Source organism: Oryzias latipes, chromosome 4 (genome assembly GCF_053564925.1).
Source record: "Oryzias latipes strain Hd-rR chromosome 4, Olatipes_Hd-rR_3.1".
Lineage (NCBI taxonomy): Eukaryota > Metazoa > Chordata > Actinopteri > Beloniformes > Adrianichthyidae > Oryzias > Oryzias latipes.
The window spans coordinates 4,972,118-4,993,024 of NC_136240.1; the positions used below are offsets into that span (position 1 = coordinate 4,972,118).

At 42.1% G+C, this 20,907-nt stretch overlaps 1 protein-coding gene and 1 long non-coding RNA gene across 3 annotated transcripts; one reads left to right on the forward strand and one right to left on the reverse strand.

Moving 5' to 3' along the window:
* The first annotated feature begins 363 nt into the window (after window positions 1–363).
* LOC144991827 (uncharacterized) lies at window positions 364–9,658 on the forward strand. Of its 2 annotated transcripts, XR_013655462.1 has the most exons (5): window positions 364–791; window positions 927–1,103; window positions 1,208–1,295; window positions 1,419–1,512; window positions 9,520–9,658. It is a non-coding gene; the product is annotated as an uncharacterized LOC144991827 (long non-coding RNA). The 2 variants fall into 2 exon arrangements; XR_013655461.1 differs by having other exon boundaries at window positions 364–1,103.
* Window positions 9,573–18,812, reverse strand: LOC111947334 (uncharacterized). Its single transcript, XM_078945595.1, has 2 exons — window positions 12,161–18,812; window positions 9,573–9,871 (listed from the first exon to the last, which is right to left on the reverse strand). The coding sequence occupies exon 1, from the start codon at window positions 17,190–17,192 to the stop codon at window positions 16,161–16,163; it is 1,032 nt and encodes a 343-aa protein (XP_078801721.1). The 5' UTR covers window positions 17,193–18,812; the 3' UTR covers window positions 9,573–9,871; window positions 12,161–16,160.
* Between the last annotated feature and the right edge of the window lie 2,095 nt (window positions 18,813–20,907).

A 20,907-nucleotide genomic window follows, 5' to 3' on the forward strand; every position in this document is an offset into this window, starting at 1 on the left:
CAAGGATTAGGACCAGAAACCTGGACGTGAGTTGTGTTAAAGTGCCGTAATTTTGAAATGTGTGCAGCTTTCAGCCTTAATGCTGCTCTGGATTAAGGGTTCAAGCAATGGTTAGGTTAATACACAGGGTTTGGAGAATTTAACTACTGGTAACAGTCATGGTCATTAGAAACACCAGCTGAACTGCAAGTCTGATAAAGAAAGAAAAAAAGAGATTGCCATGGTGCCTCTGGCAGCTCTCCTCCCCCTCCCCTCTTTGTTCTGCCCAGCTGTTTCCACTCAACTCATCTACCTGCAGCCTTCATAAGGAGATCCAGATCCAGAATTCTTCGCTAGTTCGTTGCTCCACCATGGTGCCTAGTCTGCTCACTTATGTTTTTGCTCTCGAAATCTTGTCTAAAGCTAATCTCTTCCTATGCCTGCTTCCAGGAAAAAAAAACTCCACGAGTGTAAACCGCCTCTAGAGCCTTCGGACCTCGTCGTTCACGCCGCGATCCTGTTTTTGCCTACCCTCCAGCACAGCCCTTGCAGAAAGACCTCCAGCCACGCCACGACTTAAAGCCAGGATTGCTGTGTCTCTTGCTGTGTCTCTACTCATCAGCCGTCATGCTCGCCCACGGATCCACGTCCCGCGAAAATAAATCTCCTTACTTACCTTACACTCTCCTGTTTTCATTCCGGGTTCCAACATCTGAGTCTGTCTCGGTTCCTGCAAATCATGACAGAACGAACTGGCCAAATTCCTGACCCAGCTGACCCGGAAGGTCTCCGTTTCACCATCTTGCAGCAAGGTATCCTCCTTAACCGTCAAGCTGACGGTCAAACTCAAATGGCTTCTGCCCAATAGGACCTTTTCCGCCACCTTGATAGCATAACGCAAACTCTTATTGAACTCTTATTAACCACACAAGTTTCCAACCCCACAGCTGCAGCGTCTCATCCTCCTCCCGGAAACATCCCGGCTCCCATCTCAGCCACTTCACCGGGAAACATCCGCCTTCAGCCAGAACCTTTCTACGGAGATGTCGAAGCCTGTGGAGCGTTCCTACTCCAATGTCAACTAATTTTCCAGCAGGCACCCAGGCATTACCAAACGGATCACAGTAAAATGAATCTCATAATAAATGCGCTGCAGAATAAAGCCCTCCAATGGGCTCAAGCTTTTTTGACCGCCCATCCCATCTCTCATCTACCATCTACGTTTCAGAGGAGAATTTCGCCTGGTCTTCGACCAGCCACGAAAGCAGGAAGAAGCCACCCAGCGATTGCTTAGCCTCAAGCAACGCAATCGTCCGGTCAGTGACCACGTGATCGATTTCCGCATACTCGCTGTGGAGGCAGGTTGGCCTGAACCTGCACTCAAAGGGATTTTTTATCAATCTCTTAATGATAAAATCAAAGATCATTTGTGTTCTCAGCCAGAAGCAAATCACTTTGAAGACCTGGTAACCACAGCTCTATGATCTGATGTCCGCCTACGTGAACGCCAAGCCGAAGGAGACCATCAGAACCGTAAGCAAATATCCAACCACTCTCCTTTGCCTAACCTCTCTTCCTCGTCAGGCCTCAAAGGTACTAATAATAGCCCAGAAGAACCTATGCAGGTTGGACACTCAAAACTGACTGCAGAAGAGAGGCAAAACGTAATGAAGGAGGTTCGTGTCTACTGTGGAAATTAAGGCCACCTAGTGATCCAGTGTCAGCTACGTTTAAACTCCAGAGCCCCCCGTTAGTGAACGAACTACGAGAAGATAAGAATAATTTTTTTTCGCTCCGGTCAAGATTTGTCTTGATTCCAAGGTTCATGAGTTCAAAGCTCTCACTGACTCTGGCGCCGAACAAAGTCTAATTGATCACTTAGTTACACGACTATCACTGCCCACCGAACCCCTCAGTTCTCCCATCAAAGCTTCTGGGTTAGGTGGACAACATTTGTCTAGTATCACTCATCGTACTAAACCCATCCTACTCTTCACATCCGGTAACCACAGAGAATATCTTCAATTTCTTGTCACCCAAACTCCCCAGACCCCCATAGTTCTTGGTTTTTCTTGGTTACAACGTCATAACCCTCAGATTAACTGGTCCAGTTATCAAATGGAGTACCGTTTGTTTAGCTAACTGCCTCCATTCCGCTATTCCCTATAAGTTTCCTACCGTCTCTAACGTCACCGTAACCGCTGACCAGTCAAAAGTACCCTTGACCTTAAAACAGTTTTTTGCAAAGCTAAGGCTAGTGCTCTGCCACCCCACAGGCCCTATGATTGCGCCATCAATCTACTTATTGACATCACCTTGCCTAAAGGCAAATTGTATAGTCTTTTGTGGTCCCGAAAAAACGGCCATGGAAGATTCATGAAGCTATCTCTTTGGGTAACATACGCCCCTCCTCCTCTCCTGTCGTTGCAGGGGTTTTTTTGTGGAGAAAAAAAGATAAGACTTTACGACCCTGTATAGATTACCAAGAATTAAATCAGATCACAGTCAAAGATAAATATGCTCTACCCCTCATTAATTCTGTTTTTGATTCTGTCCAGGAGGCACATATTTTTTCAAAGTTCAATCTCTGTAATGCTTATCATTTGGTCCGTATCCATGAGGATTACGAATGGAAAACTGCTTTCAACACCCCGCTAGGTCACTTCGAACACCATGTTATGCCCTTCGGCCTCACTAACGCCCCGGCAGTTTTTCATTGACTTGTCAATGACGTACTACGCGATTTCCTCAATCGTTTTGTTTTTGTCTACCTTGACGACATGTGAGTTTCACGTTTCCATGATCCCTTTCTTGGGTTATATATCATTGAGGCAGGGATCATCCGACCCAATCCTGCTAAGATTGAAGCGGTCTCTAACTGGGAAGTGCCCGGCTCACGTAAGAAGCTTCAACAATTCCTGGGTTTTGCTCATTTTTATCGGCGATTCATTCGCAATTATAGTGCCATTGGTGCTCCTCTCACTCAACTCACCTCCACCTCCAAACCTTAAATTTGGAAAGCCGATGCCGACACAGCTTTCAAAAAACTCAAAGAACTGTTTGTTTTGTCCCCCATACTCATCCAACCGGACATTCAAAGACAGTTCATAGTGGAGGTCGATGCTTCCGACTCTGGTGTTGGTGCCGTTCTCTCCCAAAGAGAGGAATTATCTGGTAAGCTTAAACCCTGTGCTTGTTTCTCACTTAAACTCACCTGCTGAACAGAATTATGATGTTGGCAATAGAGAACTCTTAGCGATTAAGCTCGCTTTAGAAGAGTGGCTAGAGGGGGCTGAACATCCTTTTCATTGTCTGGACTCGCATACCTACATTCTGCCAAACGCCTCAACTCTTGCCAGGCTCGTTGGTACTTGTTTTTTGACAGATTCGACTTCATCATTACTTACCGTCCCGGCAGTCACATTGTCAAACCAGATGCTCTCTCCAGGAAATACAACCACTCTGAATCTGTCGACCACTCCTCAATCATTCCTGCCACATGCATTGTGGGGAACCTCACTTGGAACATTGAAACTAGGGTCTTACAGGCCCAGGGTGAGGAACCCAACCATGCCCCCTGTACCCCAGGAACTTTATATGTACCCTCGTCTCTCAGATCCGACGTTCTTACATGGGGTCATGCCTCACGTATCTTGTGCCATGGTGGAGTTCGCAGGACTCACAACCTCCTGAAGAAACGTTTCTTCTGCCCCCCCATGGAGAAGGACGTAAATGAATACGTGGTGGCTTGTACCACCTGTGCTCGCTCCAAGACTTCGAACTCACCCCCTGCTGGTTATCTGCTTCCATTACCCACACCAAGCCGCCCTTGGTCCCACATCGCTGTGGACTTCGTTACTGGTGTGCCAATCTCTCATGGACACGCCATGATTTTCACCATTGTTGACCGCTTTTCAAAGTCTGTTCGTTTCATTCCCCTTCCACAACTCCCTACAAAATGTGTACTAAATGTATCTTGTTTTATAATTAGAACATGTTTTGTCTCCACAATTATCACTGATAATTTTTAAAAAAAGTGTACATTTAAAAATATGCTGCTATATGTCCATCTTTACAGTATGGACCCAGTTTAGGTAATTCAGCTGCAAAAAAAATGGTTATCAAAGGTGATATTTTTCTAATCATCACTGCTTTGGGTGGAAACAGATCTTAAAAACACTTTTTTAAGATGACGCTTTTTTTGAAACCTCATTTTCCTTGCTGTTTTGATGTCAACAGTCCTGCAGATTCTTTGTCTAAATGTAAAAGGTGCAGCTCAGACTGCTTTTCTTTATCTCTCTGATGGAATCTCCCATCAAACCCTGCTTAGGAACCAAAAAGCTTCAGTTTAACAAAGTTAATCACACATTTGAAAAAAACTATGAAAACTAGTGAATACAGATAAACTTTATTCAGTTTTATCTCTTTTGTTTATCATTCTATAGCATCAAGAGATCCAGTGTGAGTTAAAAGTGTAAGTGGAACAGGCTGTGGTCTGCCTCTGCTTCTGACATGTAGCCCTTCTGGAGTTAATTAGACTTGTTTATTACATCTGTTTAATCAGATACAAAACTGCACACACTGAGAGGTGAAGAAGCTGAACCTTCTCTGTTGTCCTAACAATGTTTCAAGACTTTCCTTATGGGATGCCTAAACAAAGACAGCACCTACATCACTGTTTCATGTACCATGCAACACGCTGATCGCAGTTCTGTTCTACATACCAACATCTTAGCGTGCTATTGACTACACACCTTTACAGCGATGGCAATGCAAACACACCCACACACACACACATATGAAGAAACAGTGCAATACACACAGATGTACATACAAATTTATAAAAAGGGTGGCAAATATGGGTGGTTTCTCCTTCAAGCTCGGGTCCTCTACCAAAGGCCTGGGAGCTTGATGGTCCTGCAGTATCTTAGTTGTTCCTAGCACTGCGCCTTTCTGGACTGAACGATCTGAGGTCTTTCCAGACACGCTCCAGGAGCCCCACAACCTCAATAGGAATTCAGCAGGTTCCGAATATATTATGTATACTTCAGATACACTTCATATAATGACCACAAGCGCAGCTCATTTGCCTGTTTTTTCAGCCAGTGTTTATCTTCCCAGATTTTGCTTTCTTTTATTTTTTATTTTATCAGTTTGAGCTTTACCAATGTTGTATTTTCATCTGTTTTGGGTCAATTTTACTCTTTTATACTGTGAGGGATCAAGAGGACAACAGAAGTTTATCAAAAATGAGAGTTTTCATTTTTCTCAAAAAATGTAAAAGATTAATAAACTGGGCCCTTGAAAGAGTTCAACAAAAACAAAATCAACTCAGGCAACAAACTTAACTTTAACTTAACCAACTGAACAGACCAAGTAACAGAAACAAACTAAAGACACAACAGGGGGAACAAATATAGTGGCTGATCAGACCACCTGAGAACCTGAGAAACATGGGGGGAAACTAACATAACTACACAGACATTTAAAAAAGACTATAAAGACAAGACTAAACACAAAACTTAGTCTCTTAGTGGAAAAAAAAACATCAAAAGTAGAGCAAAATGAATAATAACCAACAGAAGCAAAATGAATAAACATTACAGAAGTCCATTGGTTTCTCCCCTTGGAGGCTTCTGTAGATGGCGCCTGCCCAATTGCCTGACTGGAGTATTTAAAGGCTGTGAAGACTTGAGCTCCTCTTTTGCCAGTCCTCAGCTCAGCTCCAGGAGCAGAACCTCAGCCACACCCATAGCGACTAACAGCACCCTCAGAACTGGCAACTCAAAAAACAGGTGACATGAATTAAACAAACCCAAAATAAGTAAACTAAACAAATGTACATGTGCTACAAATAATTATTGAAAACAGATAATTAATGTATATTTTAACTCAAAGAAATGTGTGCATTCATTTAAGAATGAAGTACCTAAAAAAATAATTAAAAAGAAAGTGTGTAATGCTGGGGGGAGGTTACCGCCATTTTGTTTGTGGGTGTGGCAGGGTATGCTGCCATCACAATAAAAATAAAAGGAGAAATTACAAAGAATTGAGTAACCTCACAACAAGCGTTCTTAGTTTAATTATCTTGATATTTTGGCAAAACTTGACTACGCAATGAACTATCGACTGTCAATTATCACAAATGCCAAAACAGTTGGCCTGTGGTTAGACAATCTAAACCGGAATCTAGAAACTAGTTTCAAGTCCTTTGAAAGCCCAGATGACAGTCTGGTAGAAGATTTGCAAAGGATGTTCCAGGTCAGACTCCTTCTGCCTTTTAGATGAGTTGCAACAATCTAGCAGGAGCAACCGGAGGTAACGCATCATTGGACTAAGGAGCAGGAGGCTGCTGTCCGCTTTCAAACAGGTTGCATATTTAAGCCACATGTTTTTTTAGCCACCAGTGGCCTTTGTGTGACTGTAGCTTGACAGGAAGGAAAGACGTGGATGACACACAGGAAAGATGAAAGACTTTCACTAATATGTGCCAAAATAGACTGCATTTATTACATAATCAAATACTTACCTCCACATGGCCAGTCATGCAATGTGTGTTTTATTTGATTGCACTGAGCTGCTTTTTATCAGGACTCTACTCTTTTTAGTCTTCTTTATCTAGCTAAATAAATCAGGAAACAAAAATCTTTTATCAAAAATTGACTTTGAAAAGGTATAACATGTTTTAGTACTTACATCCCAGGTTCTTTTGATATGACATGAAGAAAGAGTGAATATCTGAGTCCATACTTTCACTATTTTTAAATTGACAAACAGTTTTTATGGTTTACAGTTAGATCTGATGTTCTAGCTCAATGATACTCTTCCCAACACAGCAGTTTAAAAAAAATGTAAATATCACATTTTGACTTTAAAAGTGTGCAAATCTTTCTCAAGAACATTTGTGAAGACAGAAGAATTCCAGAGATTCTTTGCCCTGAAGTAATTTTCATCAGTTGAGCAATTTTTAATTTATAGTATTTGTTACCAAGTGTTGTTTCAAAGGAAGCATTTGTACCAAAGGCATTTGTATTAAACCCAGAGTGCATAATTACAGGCACTTGAAGTGAGAGTGCTCAGAAAGCTTTTTAACAAGCATTTACTGTTATCCAAAAGCTGGCATGTTAACCTTTAGCAGCATCCATAATAACTGGCTAATAAGAAGAATGCTGCACAGCCAATAAAGCCTGTTTTACACTGGTCACACAGTTCACTAATGCGTGACTTTTGGGAGCAAAAATACAGGTTTGAATGGAGTTCAGGTTGGTTCAACAGTCTGCAGAGGTTCACAGTTCAGTCTTATTTCTCTGTATCCATACTGCTCTTCAAGTGAGGGTTTAGGTTAAAAAGTAAACTTTTCGAAGGTTTTTTCCATACATATATAACTGTTTGTTCCCTCCAGTTTTTGAAAGAAAAACTCTCAATGGTCAAAGGAATAGAGTAAATATGACAAAAGTAAAAAATTTCATCCTTGCTAACAGAATTATAATATAAAATAAAATCATGAAGCAGGCATGGACACAAATGATGATACCCATAACTGGCATCACAAGATGTTTTGTTGCACAACCTTTTGAGGCAATCACTGCAATTATACTTACTATTGTATTTGTCAGATTCAAATTATTTCTTTGACCATCTTGAGTTGTTCTTTCGTTACCCAAAGGGTACCGCCAAATTTGTCCATGTGTGTATGTTCCAAACTTCTGTCAGTATGGGGACATGGGAGGCTTACTGAGGGCTGTCCGGTCTCTGTATGACCAGAGCAGGAAATTGGTTTGTTTAGCCAGCAGTAAGTCGGACTTGTTCTCGGTACATGTTGGACTTTGGCAGGGCTCCCCTTTATCACCGGTTCTGTTCATAGTTTCTATGGACAGAATGTTTAGGCACAGCCAGGGCCCAGAGGGGGTCTGGTTTGGGGACCACGGGATTTCTTCTGTGCTCTTTGCAGATGATGTTGTCCTGTTGGCCTCATTTGGCCGGGACCTTCTGCATGCATTGGAGCACTTTGCGGCTGAGTGTGAGGCAGTTGGTCCTGATCCGCACCAGTTCTAAGTCAACTGCTATTCACAAGCTGAGGCAACACACCAGAGGGTGTCTCCCAATCAAGACGGGGGACCCCTGGCGGATGCCGCAGCTGGGGAGATCCGCGAGAAGGGCCCGGCGCGTTTCCAGAGTTGCTTGTGCACCAGCTGTACACAGCTGCCTTCACGTAAAGACCTGTCGGCCGAAACCCTCAACAGACATCCGCATACATCTACAAATGACGAACCCAAGACACACTTGAATTACGTGTATCACGCATTAGTTCAATAAAGTTAATAGTTTTTGTACATGTTAACTGACTTCTCAGGTCCTTTTATTATCAGACACGGATGTGTTTTTTCACATACCTTACATCAGGGGTGTCAAACTCATTTTCACCAAGGGCCAAATCAACATAGTGGTTGTCCTCAAAGGGCCAGACATAACTTATACATGTAACTAAATACAATGAAAAATAAATGTAACTACTCCTTAATGTTAAATAACTCATTATTTATTTATTATAACATTTTAAATTGACAATTGCAGTTGCATAAAAAAACATATGTTTGCTTGTTACTTTAGCATAAATCCTTTTAAATTAGATTCTGTCAGGTTAGGTTATATGGACAGTGTTTAAGTCCTTATGTATAGTTGCCCAATCCAATATTTCAAGTCTGATTCCTCCTAGATATGAATAAATGCACACCAATTTTTATTTTTTATTTTGATAAATTAAAAAATTTTATGCTCTCGCGGGCCACTTAAAATGACATGGAGGGCCACATTTGGCCCCCGGGCCTTGAGTTTGACACATGTGCCTTACATGTTTCGACGGATGTCTTCCGTCTTCATCAGAGTCGTCCAATGGTAGTGATGTGACATAAATAAAAACAGATGATTGTGACTGAGGTGTAGTCACCTGTCAAAGTTTGACAGGTGACTCCGCCCCCTTGATGTCAGTTTTCTGTTGGAGGATGTTGCTCCAGGTATGAGAGAGCAGGAAGCCCCCTGCATCCCGGTTCATGGAAGTGTGGGCTCGCTTTCGGATCTCCACCGCCTCCATGATCCATCTGCGGTGTCTGTTGTCTTCAGTGCGGAGGACTTTGGCCTTTTCCCAGTCCATGATATGGTTTTCTTGTTTGCAGTGGTCCATTATGGCTGATTTCATGTTTTCTTGAGCTGCCTGTTGTCGTCTTGCTCTTGTTAGTCTTTTCTTTGTTTCCTTTTCGCTCTCTTTTTGATGTTCTGTTTTTGTGCTTCCTGTTTCTCTGTATGTTTTGTTGCAGGTGTGACATGGTATTACGTTAATGACGTTGCGTTTATTGTTTTGTTCAATCTTGTCTTTTGGATGTACCAGTCGCTGCCTGAGTTTTTTTATACGGTTGACTGGGGTGCTGATGTGATGTTTTTTCATGGCCCTTTAGATGCGTTCTGTTACTCCTGATGTACGGTAATGTGACCATTCCTTTGTTTTATGTCTTCTTTGTTTTTTCTTCTCTGTGTCATGATCAGCTGTGAAAAGAACCGACCCAAGCGGTGGAACCCAGAAAGATCACACACAAGAATAGGCTAAGAGAAGTTTTTATTTAGTTCATGGTTGTTGGCGAAGAGTCCATGGATATGTCACCAGAGCGGAGGAGGGTGAGACGAGAATCCGAAGGTAAGTTGTATTCTTTGATTGAGGTGGAGCGTAGTATTGACGAGGCAGATGATGATGGTACTTGCAGCTGGTAGACACGTGGCATGACAAAGAGCGAGGTCGTGGCTTGGAGTCGTGGTGTGGCTGGAGGTTTTGGATTTTGTGGCGGTCTGTTGGTCAGGAGCTCGTGACTGAACCCAGGTCGGCAGTTGTGGAAGTGGAGTTCTGTAGACAGAATGATAACTTGGTTACTAACTTGGCAAGACTAGATTACACTTAGGACCATGTTCTGCACCATAGTGGGCAACAAACTGGCGATGAATACTGGAACAAGGCCACTATAAATACTGAACTAGAGATGAGTTAAGTGCCAAAAGCTGTGTTCAATCTGTAAATGAGAGCAGAGAGGGGAGGGGGGAGGAGAGAACTCCCGGAGGTACCAGGACACTCTGTTTCCCTGTATTTCCTCTGTTCCACCTGTTTTTGTTCATTTTTTATGGCCCATTGAGGATATGGGCACTTGATTAAAACATTTTCAATATGTTTCTTCTCTTCTTTTTTGTCCTCCCCGTCCATTACCAATTCTGCACAGTCAAATAAGGTTCTTACTAAATCAAATGAAATCATATTAAACTTTATTTATAAAATAGCGCTTCTCATGCATTTTGTGCAGCTCGAAGCGCTTTAACATTAAAAACAGAAAACACACAACATTACAGTAAAAACCCAACCCACCCTTCACCCTTCCCACTGCCCTCCATTAAAACATATGACCCATGACAATGAATATTGTCATGGGTCATATGTTTTAAGATCCCCTCAAGAAACACTGGGGCTAAAATCCCGATAAGATACTAAAATTAAAAACATAAGATTTATATAAAAACATAAAACTGAGAATAAGATGCATAAAATGAAATTAAATACATAAAATAGCCGATACTAAAACTAATAGAATAATATAGCAGTTAAAATCAACTAAAGGCTAAAATTAAAAAGGTGGGTCTTGAGCCTCATCTTAAAAACCTCTACAGTCTCTGCGGCCCTGAGGTTCTCCGGCAGGCCGTTCCACAGGCGAGGACCATAATGGCAGAACGAAGCCTCACCATAAGTTTTGGTCCTCACCTTAGGAACAACTAAGAGGCCAGCACCAGAGGACCTCAGGGTCCACGAGGGCTCATATTTTAAAATAATATAATTTAAATAAGAAGGCCCAAGACCATAAAAACATTTATAAACCATTAAAAGAAACTTAAAATCAATCCTGAAAGTCACAGCGAGCCAATGCAGCGATTTTAAAAACGGTGTAATGTGTTCCCGTCCTCTGGACCCCGCCAGAACTCGTGCCACTGAGTTCTGCCATAGCTGTAGATTTGAGATTGACTTTTTGAGTAAACCAGAGAGCAGGGCATTACAATAATCTAAACGACTAAAAATAAAAGCATGCATCAGCACATCTGTGCTGGCAAGAGAGAGGAACAGGCGGACTCTGGCAATGTTTTTGAGATGATAAAATCCTGTCTTAACGCCATTTTTAATATGTGGGATAAAATTTAACTCAAGTCAAAAAGTATGCCCAGGTTTCTCACACATCGAGAAAATTTAAAATTCTGAAGATGTGGTAAAATCATCTCTGTCTTGTCTTCAGAACCGATGATTAAAACTTCAGTTTTGTCCTGGTTGAGCTGTAAGAAGTTTTCTTCCATCCACAACTTTATATCTAAAATGTATTTTAAAAGAGTGTTTAGAGTTTCAAGGTCATCAGGAGACACGGCGATGTAAAGCTGTGTATCATCAGCATAGCTGTGAAAGTCAACGCCATGTCTCCTGATGACCTCCCCAAGAGGCAACATATTTAAATTAAACAGTATTGGCCCTAAAATCGACCCCTGGGGAACCCCACAACTTATTTCATGGATTCTTTAAGACCATGTATCCATATGTAACAGGTTCAGTTCGGTCGCCGATGCACAATGAGGAGGGGGAGACTCGACTCTGGTCACTGCGTCTTTAATTCTTTAAAACAGCGCAAAAGAAAATAGCATCAGTGGACATCACAACTGCAGCTCCCAGCTCAGACCGCTCACTCCAACTGGTTGTTTACATTCATCCAAAAAGTTCAATAAATGTACAATTTTCAGAATAAAATATACTCAGACACAATGCCATACAATAATAAAACAAAAAGAAAACACACATTTGGTAAATACAGCATTTAAAATAAAACATTGTTAAACAGAATAAGACAAAATGGCGGAGACCATCCTTTAAAACAGCGCAAAAGAAAATAGCATCAGTTGACATCACAACTGCAGCTCCCTGATCAAAGGAAAAAGAGCGCGATCAAAACCGGCACCAAAAACCACATAAAAATATAGTTAAAAGTAAATGTAAATTATTCGAGAGCAGTTTCTTGTCAACTGCATCCATTTTTAAACATATTTAAGAAACTTATACCCGTTTATTTTAACAGCTAACTAAAAATATTGGGAGACTGCAGAAAACGCAACTCACCAGCTCAGACCGCTCACTCCAACTGGTAAGGGAGGGGCAGAGGCCGCATGGTGAAGGCAGGGTGTGTCCCACTAATTGCCTTCCCTGCGCAACAAGGAACCGCGTGGAACAAATTTTCTTATAATAATTGGAAGATTAAAAAAATATTTATAACGTGCTAACTCAAAATAAAATAATTTCAAAATTAAATAATCACTGAAGGTTTGAGAATGTTCATAAAAAAAAAATCAATTTGCTACACATACTTACATAAAAGTGTCGCCCTGTAAGGTAAGAGTAAAACCACTTAAGAACATTTCCAGAGAGGCCCACCAGACTCCCAATTCAGTTTGATAAAATCTGGTGATCTACCGTATCAAAAGCGGCACTAAGATCCAGTAGCACCAGAACAAAAAGTTTCTGTGAGTTGTAGTTTATTCTAAGATCATTAACGATCTTTAAAAGAGCCGTCTCTGTACTGTGGCTTTTCCTAAAACCAGACTGATATTTTTTAAAATTATTAGGGGTATTTAAAAACTCATGCAGTTGAGTAGCGACACTTTTTTCTATAATTTTACTTAAAAATGGTGAGTTGGATACAGGTCTGTAGTTATCCAGAGTTTTCAGGTCTGAATGACTCTTCTTCAGAAGGGGCCTCACCACCGCCGTCTTACAGGCAGAGGGGAAGACCCCCTGTTGAATCTCCTGCAGCGGACTGCTCCCGAGTCGCGCGCGTGCTCCCACCTGTGCTCTCAGGTTCAGACATTTCTCTGGAGTATTCACTGATACAAACGAGACTGGAGGCACTTTCAGCTTTCCGGCAGCCATCAACCTTGTCACCACGAAGAACTCGCAGCAGGTGGCTCCGCCTTTATTTATACTGACAGGTAACTGTGCGCAAAACAAAATAGTTCCCCAAACAAGAACACGTAATGATATTCATCGTAGTTCAACACCCCCACTCGATGAAATCACAGGCTTTCACATAACATCAGTATTAATTTCCAAACATATAAGAACTAAACTTTTCAATCTTGGCTCTTGGAGCAGACTTCGTGAACACATCTGCAACCATGTTTTCTGTCGGGCAATACTCCAAAACAACTTTACCCTGCAACACATTGGACCTGATGAAATGATATTTTATATCCACATGTTTGCTCCGCTGGCGATTTACAGGGTTCCTTGCTAGGCGTATAGTCCCTTGGTTGTCCTCGAACAGTTTGGTTGTTGGTTCAAAGTTGGGGTCCATATCCTTCAAAAGTTGTGAGAGGTGAAGCGCTTCTTGAATGGCGGCGGCTAATGCCATGTATTCAGCTTCACATGTTGACAGAGCAACAGTTTGCTGTTTCTTTGTTTTCCAAGACACAATGGCTCCGTTTTGGCTAAGGCTGAAGCAATAGCCTGTAGTACTCCTTCTGTCCTCTAGGTCGTTAGCCCAATCAGCGTCAGAGTAGCCCATCAGTTCAAGTTCAGTGTCACATTTATTATAACACAGTCCATAATTCTTGGTTCCTTGTAAGTATCTGTACACATGTTTCAGTGCTGTCATGTGTTTTTCCCTGGGATCAGACATGTATTGAGACAGCCTGCTGACAATCCAACTTATGTCCGGCCTAGTACAGGTCATGATATAGATAAGGCTTCCTAACATGCCCCTGTATTTCCTCTGATCTGTTTTGGCCCCTTCTGGAGTTAGATCACATTTGATTTCACTGGGAGTTGCCCTTGATTTGCAATCAGACATTTCAAACCTTTCCAAGATTTTGAGAATGTACCTGGTTTGATTCATTCGAACAGAATCCTTTCCCTGTGAGAAATCAACTCCTAGAAAATGAGCAAGTTGCCCGAGGTCTTTCATTTTAAATTTACTTTTTAGTTTTTCCTTGACCTCCTTTAAACACACCTCATTGTTTGCAGCCACAACTATGTCATCAACCCACACTAACAGGATGACCTTTTCCTCCTCAGAGAGTTTAGTGTAAATACAGTGATCAGTCTGACTCTGCACAAAATTGTTCTCAAGTAGAAAATCATGAAGCATGAGATTCCAATTCCTACCAGACTGTTTGAGTCCGTAGATAGATTTGTTTAACTTGCAAACCAATTTAGCACCATTTTTTGATTTAACCTGAAAACCTTCTGGTTGGTCCATGTATATTTCGCAATCAATAGGTGCATGCAAGTATGCTGCTTTAACGTCCATTTGGTGTAGCGTCAGGTCATGCTGTGCAGCCAGCTGCATCAAAACACGCAATGAGGTCAAGTCAGCTGTCGGGGAAAAAGTCTCAGAATAGTCAAGTCCTTCCACCTGACTGTATCCTTTTGCCACATACCTGGCTTTGTAAGTTTCTTTCCCTGTGTCATCTTCTTTAAGAGCATACACCCACCTTCCCCCCACTGTCTGTCTACCCTCTGGTAATGGCACAAGTGAGAAGGTGTCAGTCTCTTTAAATGTTGCCATCTCATCTCTCATGGCCTTTTTCCATTTCTCTGCTGATGGTGATGCCAGAGCCTCTTTAAAGGTTTGTGGCAGTCCAACTGTAGCCCTGTAACAGTAGTCAATAGTCAACTCACGGTCATGTACCACACACTCATAGTCCTCCAAGTACTTAGGCTTTTTTCTAGCTCTACCAGTTGAAAATTGAGTCTGTGTGTCAGTGTCTTCGTTAGTGTCTGGTTTTGTGCTCTCTTCCCTGTCTGTTTCTTCTCTTTGTGTCTGCGTTTCTGTCAGTTCAGGTAGTTTAGGTACCCACTCCATGTACTGGTCCTCCGCTTGGTCTGCGTCAGTCTGTGTCTGACTCTCAGTCTTTTCATTCGTTATAAACTGGACCAGCCTGTGTTTCTGAACTTTGTTTGACTCTGGAAAATAAATCATGTAAGCCGGTGAATGGCGATCGAAACCCACAAAAATTCCCTTTTTGCCTTTTGGGTCAAGCTTTTTCTTGTTTTGTTCATACACCACACAATCTGAACCAAACTTTTTCATTTTTGACAGATTCGGTCTCTTTCCAGTAAAAAGAAAATATGGTGTTTCCCTTGTCCTCTTACAATAACACCTGTTTCTTACAACTGCAGCTGTCCTAGCTGCGTAAGGCCACAACTCTTTTGGCAGGCCTGATTCTATCAACATGCAGCGCACCATTTCGAACAATGTGCGCCAGTTCCTCTCCGCAGTCCCATTCTGATGGGGGGAGTAAGGTGCAGATCTTTCATGCTTAATAGCATTGTCTCTGAGTAGTGACTGGAACTCTTCAGAGATGAACTCTGTGCCATTGTCTGACCTTAGGCGTTTTACTTTGCCATAAACTGCTGTATCTGCTAGGAACTGCTTTGTGGCTTCAACTGCTTTGTTCTTACTCCTCAGAAAATACACATAAATGGCACCAGAAAAATCATCGGTAAAAGTGATGGCATATTTGTACCCTTCTAGTGACTCTGGGGCTATAGGCCCACCCAGGTCTGTATGGATGAGCTCTAATGGTGCTTTAGCTCTTACATCTGCTTCCCTGTTTCTGCTTTCAGTGAATTTTCCCTGCAGGCATGTTTCACACACATTAGGCTTACACTTTTTACCTTTGATTTTCATTCCATCCACCACTGTTTCGAGTTTGATTATGTCATCATAATCACAATGACCCATTACTTCATGCCAAGTTTTGAGATCATAACATGCATTACAGGTATCATCACAGTTCTCTTTTGCCACATCCAGGTAATACAATCTGTCTTTTACCTTCATTTCACATGTCGTACCGTTGGGAAGTATCATTTTGTTGTTGTTCTTTTCAAAGTTGAACTTTGCTCCCTTTGAAGATGCAGCTTCCACAGACAAAATGTTTTGTGGATATCCAGGAATCAAAAGTGCATTTGTGAGCTGGACACTCACCACTCTGCCATTGCTGTCAGTAAGTTTGATCTGGGCGTCCCCCTTTTTCAGTACACTGCCAGCAATCCGGGTTCCATCTGCCAATTGCATGACGTGGTCCTTGGGCCGAAACGTCTCGTCAAACCTGATGAATCATTCTTTGTTGGTCATGATGTGAGCAGATGCACCACTGTCCACAAGCAATCCCTCTGGTTGTGCACAGTGAGGTTGCCATTCACTCGCCCGGAGTATGAAGGTCTCCCGCTCAGCAGGGTGCTCGTCTCTGGCCTGTGCGGTGCTCAGCCTAGTGTCCGTAAGGATGGCCATTTTGTTGCTATTTTGAGTGTAAGCAGGCCTGAAGTTCCGCTGTGGTTTCTTAGCTTTGCTTCTGCAGTCTTTTGCTTTGTGTCCAACTTTTTCGCAAATGAAGCATTCACCGTTGAAGTACTTCTCATTATTTCTTGGTTTGGTCTGCTTTGCTTTGTAGTTGACTGTCATTACTTCGTCTGCTCGTGGCCTTGAGCGGTAGCGAAGTGAGCATTCAAAGCTCCTCAACCTAGCCTTGAACTCACTGAAGGTCAGAACCTCTCTTGTCTGCGTGACATGCACAGAAAATGGTGCATATTCATCTGTGAGTCCTTTTAACACCATGGCCACTAACAGTGCGTCGCTGAGGGTCTCTTTAGCTCTGTTCAGCGCTGCCACAATCTTCTCAACACGTGCTAGATAATCTGCTAGCTCCTCTTGATCAGCCATCAGCACGTTGGTTAATTCTGTGTAAAGTCCAACAATCCGCGGTTTTTCTTCTGATTCAAAATGGCGTCTCAGTATTTCTAGACTCTTCTTTCCATCGTCTGGCGCTTCATACAGGATTAGCATTAGCGTCTTATCATCCAGGCAACCACATAGTTCTGCATAAGCCAGCTCGTTTTTCCTACCGGCTTCTGGATCTGCAGCCCCCGCTTGCTGGCTCCCGATAATAGCCTCCTTCAGGCCGAGCGTTTTCAAGTACGCTAAAAATCTGGCCTCCCATATGTGGTAGCGTGCTTCGTCTCCGTCGAACCGCGGCGGGAGTCCGCGTCCGTGTATGGCCGTGCTTAACATTCGACTGGGCCCATCAGTGGCGGTTTTTGATATGGGCGATGTGGGCGGTCGCCCAGGGCGGCACTTCATAGGGGGCGGCATTTGCCGTGCCCGATGCGTTACAATGTACTATTATATTCAAAGAGGCGGCTTTCTGCTTTTAATTTGAAATTGCTTCAGCTGCCGACACTTAACAATTTGATAATTTCACATCGGACTCTTAAGAATGTCTTGATCCTGTTTCCTCTTCACACTTATGGTGCAAAAAAAAAAAAGAAAAAAAAAGAAAGATGAAATAACTCAGAGTGAAACAACGTAAAACAGGCACATGAAAAGGAATTAGGCAGAACAATCACCCGTGCTCAACCAAATTTCGACAAAAGCAGGCAATGGGGATTTTTTCCCACAATTACTTGCTCCGACACAGCAGACCCGACGCACACGTGACCACCGCCCTCTGCTGCAAGATGCTTGCGGCCACACCTCTTTGCGGTAGTCTTTGGAACATAAGTCAAAAAACTCGAGAGGGGGGCGCAACTCGCCGGTGGCTGGCTGAATCACACTAACAGGTGATTGGGAGTTCTTTTTCTATCTGACAATCAACTCTGGGCCGCAGCTGCGCCTCCCGTCATAGAGACGGAGCCGCGTGTGTCAGAGGGAAGGGGAGGGGGAGGGGTTGTTACGGGGGGAGAAGGGAGGAAGCCCCCAGGCGCAGAGAGCGAGAGGAGGCAGGAGGTTGCAGGGGAACGGGGGCTTTAATAAACAAAACTAAGGACACAAAACCACTGCAGACGGCAGGCTAGAAACTCGAAACACTAAACACTCGAAACGGGGAGAGCAGACTAACATACTGACTAACATACTATGGACCAGCCCAGGAGGAAGGGAATGACAAGACTTAAATACATACAGACAACCGAGACACAGGTGAACACAATCAGGAAGGATGGGGAACCAAAGTAAAACTCACAACAGAAACGAAACAGGAAACCCTACAAAATAAGACAGGAAGTTATACTCAAAACATGCCAGAACAAAAAGGAAACAAACTACAACGGCAAAGAAACAGAAACCGTAACAGGGGTGGTGGGCGCAGACCATTTTTTATGGATTGAGTTTTTTTGGAGGATTTCTACTGTTGGTGTTGCACAAATTTAGGGAAATGCCAAATATTTTTGGAGTAATCCCACTGATGAATTCTATGATTTAGTCTTTAATGTTTTATAAGACCTAAACATATTAATCACAATAAGTTTTTTTTAGATCTAATCCCTCTGATATGTTTCACAAAGACACACACAGGACGTCACACATTAAGAAATTATTGCTAAAAATGAAGCAGGAGTCCAGCTCTAAAAAAATGCTCTAAAAAATGAGAAAAGAGCAAAAAAAAAAACGGAAATATTTGATTTGTTATTTCTTATTAATATTTCCAGGCTTTCTTTGTTTTGTTCTGCAGCATGTTCATATTTGTATAATTTTGACAGAATATATTTCTATGGAGAGCAAAATATTACAAGTTATTTAAGGTTTAACTTGTGTTCCTGTTTTTATTCATATTTATGTTCAAAAAGTTCAGTTTAAAAGGTTTAAAAGTTTAGCTTTAGTGTGTTCAGTAAATGAACCGGCCCAAACCTTAAGCGTGTTTTTAACTTAGATCCCTTGTGTGACTGAGTTTGACCCCCCTGTAATACGAGTCTAGAAAATTCATGCATTTTTTGTGTAAAATGGCTAAATAGCAGATAGGGAACACAACAGGATGTTGTCAAATTTTGTATGTGTGTGTGTGGGGGGGGGGGGGGGGGCTGTGGGGTTACTCGCCCAGGGAGTAAGTTAGTGTAGAACCGCCACTGGGGCCCATAACCTGTTGAATCTCCTGCAGCGGACTGCTCCCGAGTCGCGCGCGTGCTCCCACCTGTGCTCTCAGGTTCAGACATTTTTCTGGAGTATTCACTGATACAAACGAGACTGGAGGCACTTTCAGCTTTCCGGCAGCCATCAACCTTGTCACCACAAAGAACTCGCAGCAGGTGGCTCCGCCTTTATTTATACTGACAGGTAACTGTGCGCAAAACAAAATAGTTCCCCAAACAAGAACACGTAATGATATTCATCGTAGTTCAACACCCCCGTCTGAAGAGAGCAGTTTACTATATTTAAAAGCTCTGACTCAAAGAATCCATGAAATGTTTTAAAAAGTGAAGTGGGAATGGGATCTAAAAGGCAGGTTGTACTGTTTACTTGGGATACAACTTGACCAATCATCTCTGCATCAACCAGGATAAAACTCCCCAGTGTTTCTACTGGTAAAAACAATGCTGGAGGTCTGTTAAGATCAGTGTATTGCATGGATGAAATGTTTGATCTTATAGCATTGATTTTACCCATGAAGTGGTCTGTAAAGTCCTCACATGCAGCATTAGATGATGGCATGGAGGACTTGTTGAAGTCTTTGTTTATTAAAATATCAATGGTTTTAAAAAGAAGTTTGGGGTTATTTTTATTTTCTGAAATGATTTTTGAAAAATAGGAGGTTCTGGCCCGTTTAACTGAGTTATTGTAGATTTTGAGTTGTTCTTTTAAAATATTTTTATGAATTATGAATTTCGTCTTCCTGTATCTTCTCTCTGCTCTCCTGCATTTCTGCTTCAGACCCTTAATGTCGTCAGTCTTCCATGGCATTTTAGGAGTGGTTCTTCATGTTTTTGTTTTGAATGAAGCCACTGCATCTATGGAAGACTGAAATCTGTTATTAAAATGATCAACAATAAAATCACAGGGTGCAGGTAAAATCTGAGCAGGAGTTTGTTTAACAATATCAATAAAACTTGCAGCAAATTCAGGAGTTAAATATCGTTTCCTCACAGTTCTCACTGACGCTTCCTGCTGGATTTCACTGGTGACATTAAAAACACACAATAATGGTCTGATATGGCCAAATCAACAACAGAGGACACCCCAGTGGACAGACCATAGGTAATGACAAGGTCCAGGGTGTGTCCCCTGTTGTGAGTTGGCTGTGTGACATGCTGCTGAAAATCCATGCTGTTTAGAAGATTAAAAAACTCACAGGCATAGATATCATAATTGTCAACATGCAAATTAAAATCACCAGTAATTAAAATCCTATTGTACCTGATATGAAGAGATGACAAAAATTCAGAAAAGTCTTGGATAAAACAGGAAGGAGGGGTTGGTGGTCTGTGTACTGTGACAGTTAAAGCAGGTGGGTCTCCAAAGAGTAAAGCATGATGCTCAAATGAACAATATTTACTAAGTAAAATATTTTCAGATGATATTGTTTTAAGAGCAATTGATGCTGTACTTCCACCTTTCTTTCCTCCCCTGATTGAAAATAAAAAGTTAAAATTAGGTGGAGAAGCCTGAGTGAGAATAGCTGGAGCATCAGAGCCAAGCCAGGTTTCAGTTAAAAACAAACAGGTTAAATCATGGTCTAAAATCAGATCATTAATGATAAAAGACTTATTTAAAAGTGATCTGACATTTAAAAGAACCACCTTCATGGTTGTGGGTACTATCTGATGTGTGCATGTCATGGGTTTTGTGACTGATGTGTGAATTGGTCGGAGACATCTAACATGCGAGACGTGGACATGAATGGAAATGATTTGAATGTCTATTGGTGATGCGATCTGGTATGTGATGCTGTATGGCAGAGAATGATGAGTCAGGGGTGTGGGTGTCCTGGTTCAATCGTCAGCTGGGAATGGTTTTGAAAGAACGGAGGGTGAGATCAATATTCATGCTGAGCAGACGGGAACCACTATTGTTAGGGTGTAAACCGTCTGATTTAAAG

Excerpts from the sequence above, each read along its gene's own strand:
- LOC111947334 (XM_078945595.1), bottom strand. The coding sequence starts at position 17,192 with ATGCCGCCCCCTATGAAGTGCCGCCCTGGGCGACCGCCCACATCGCCC.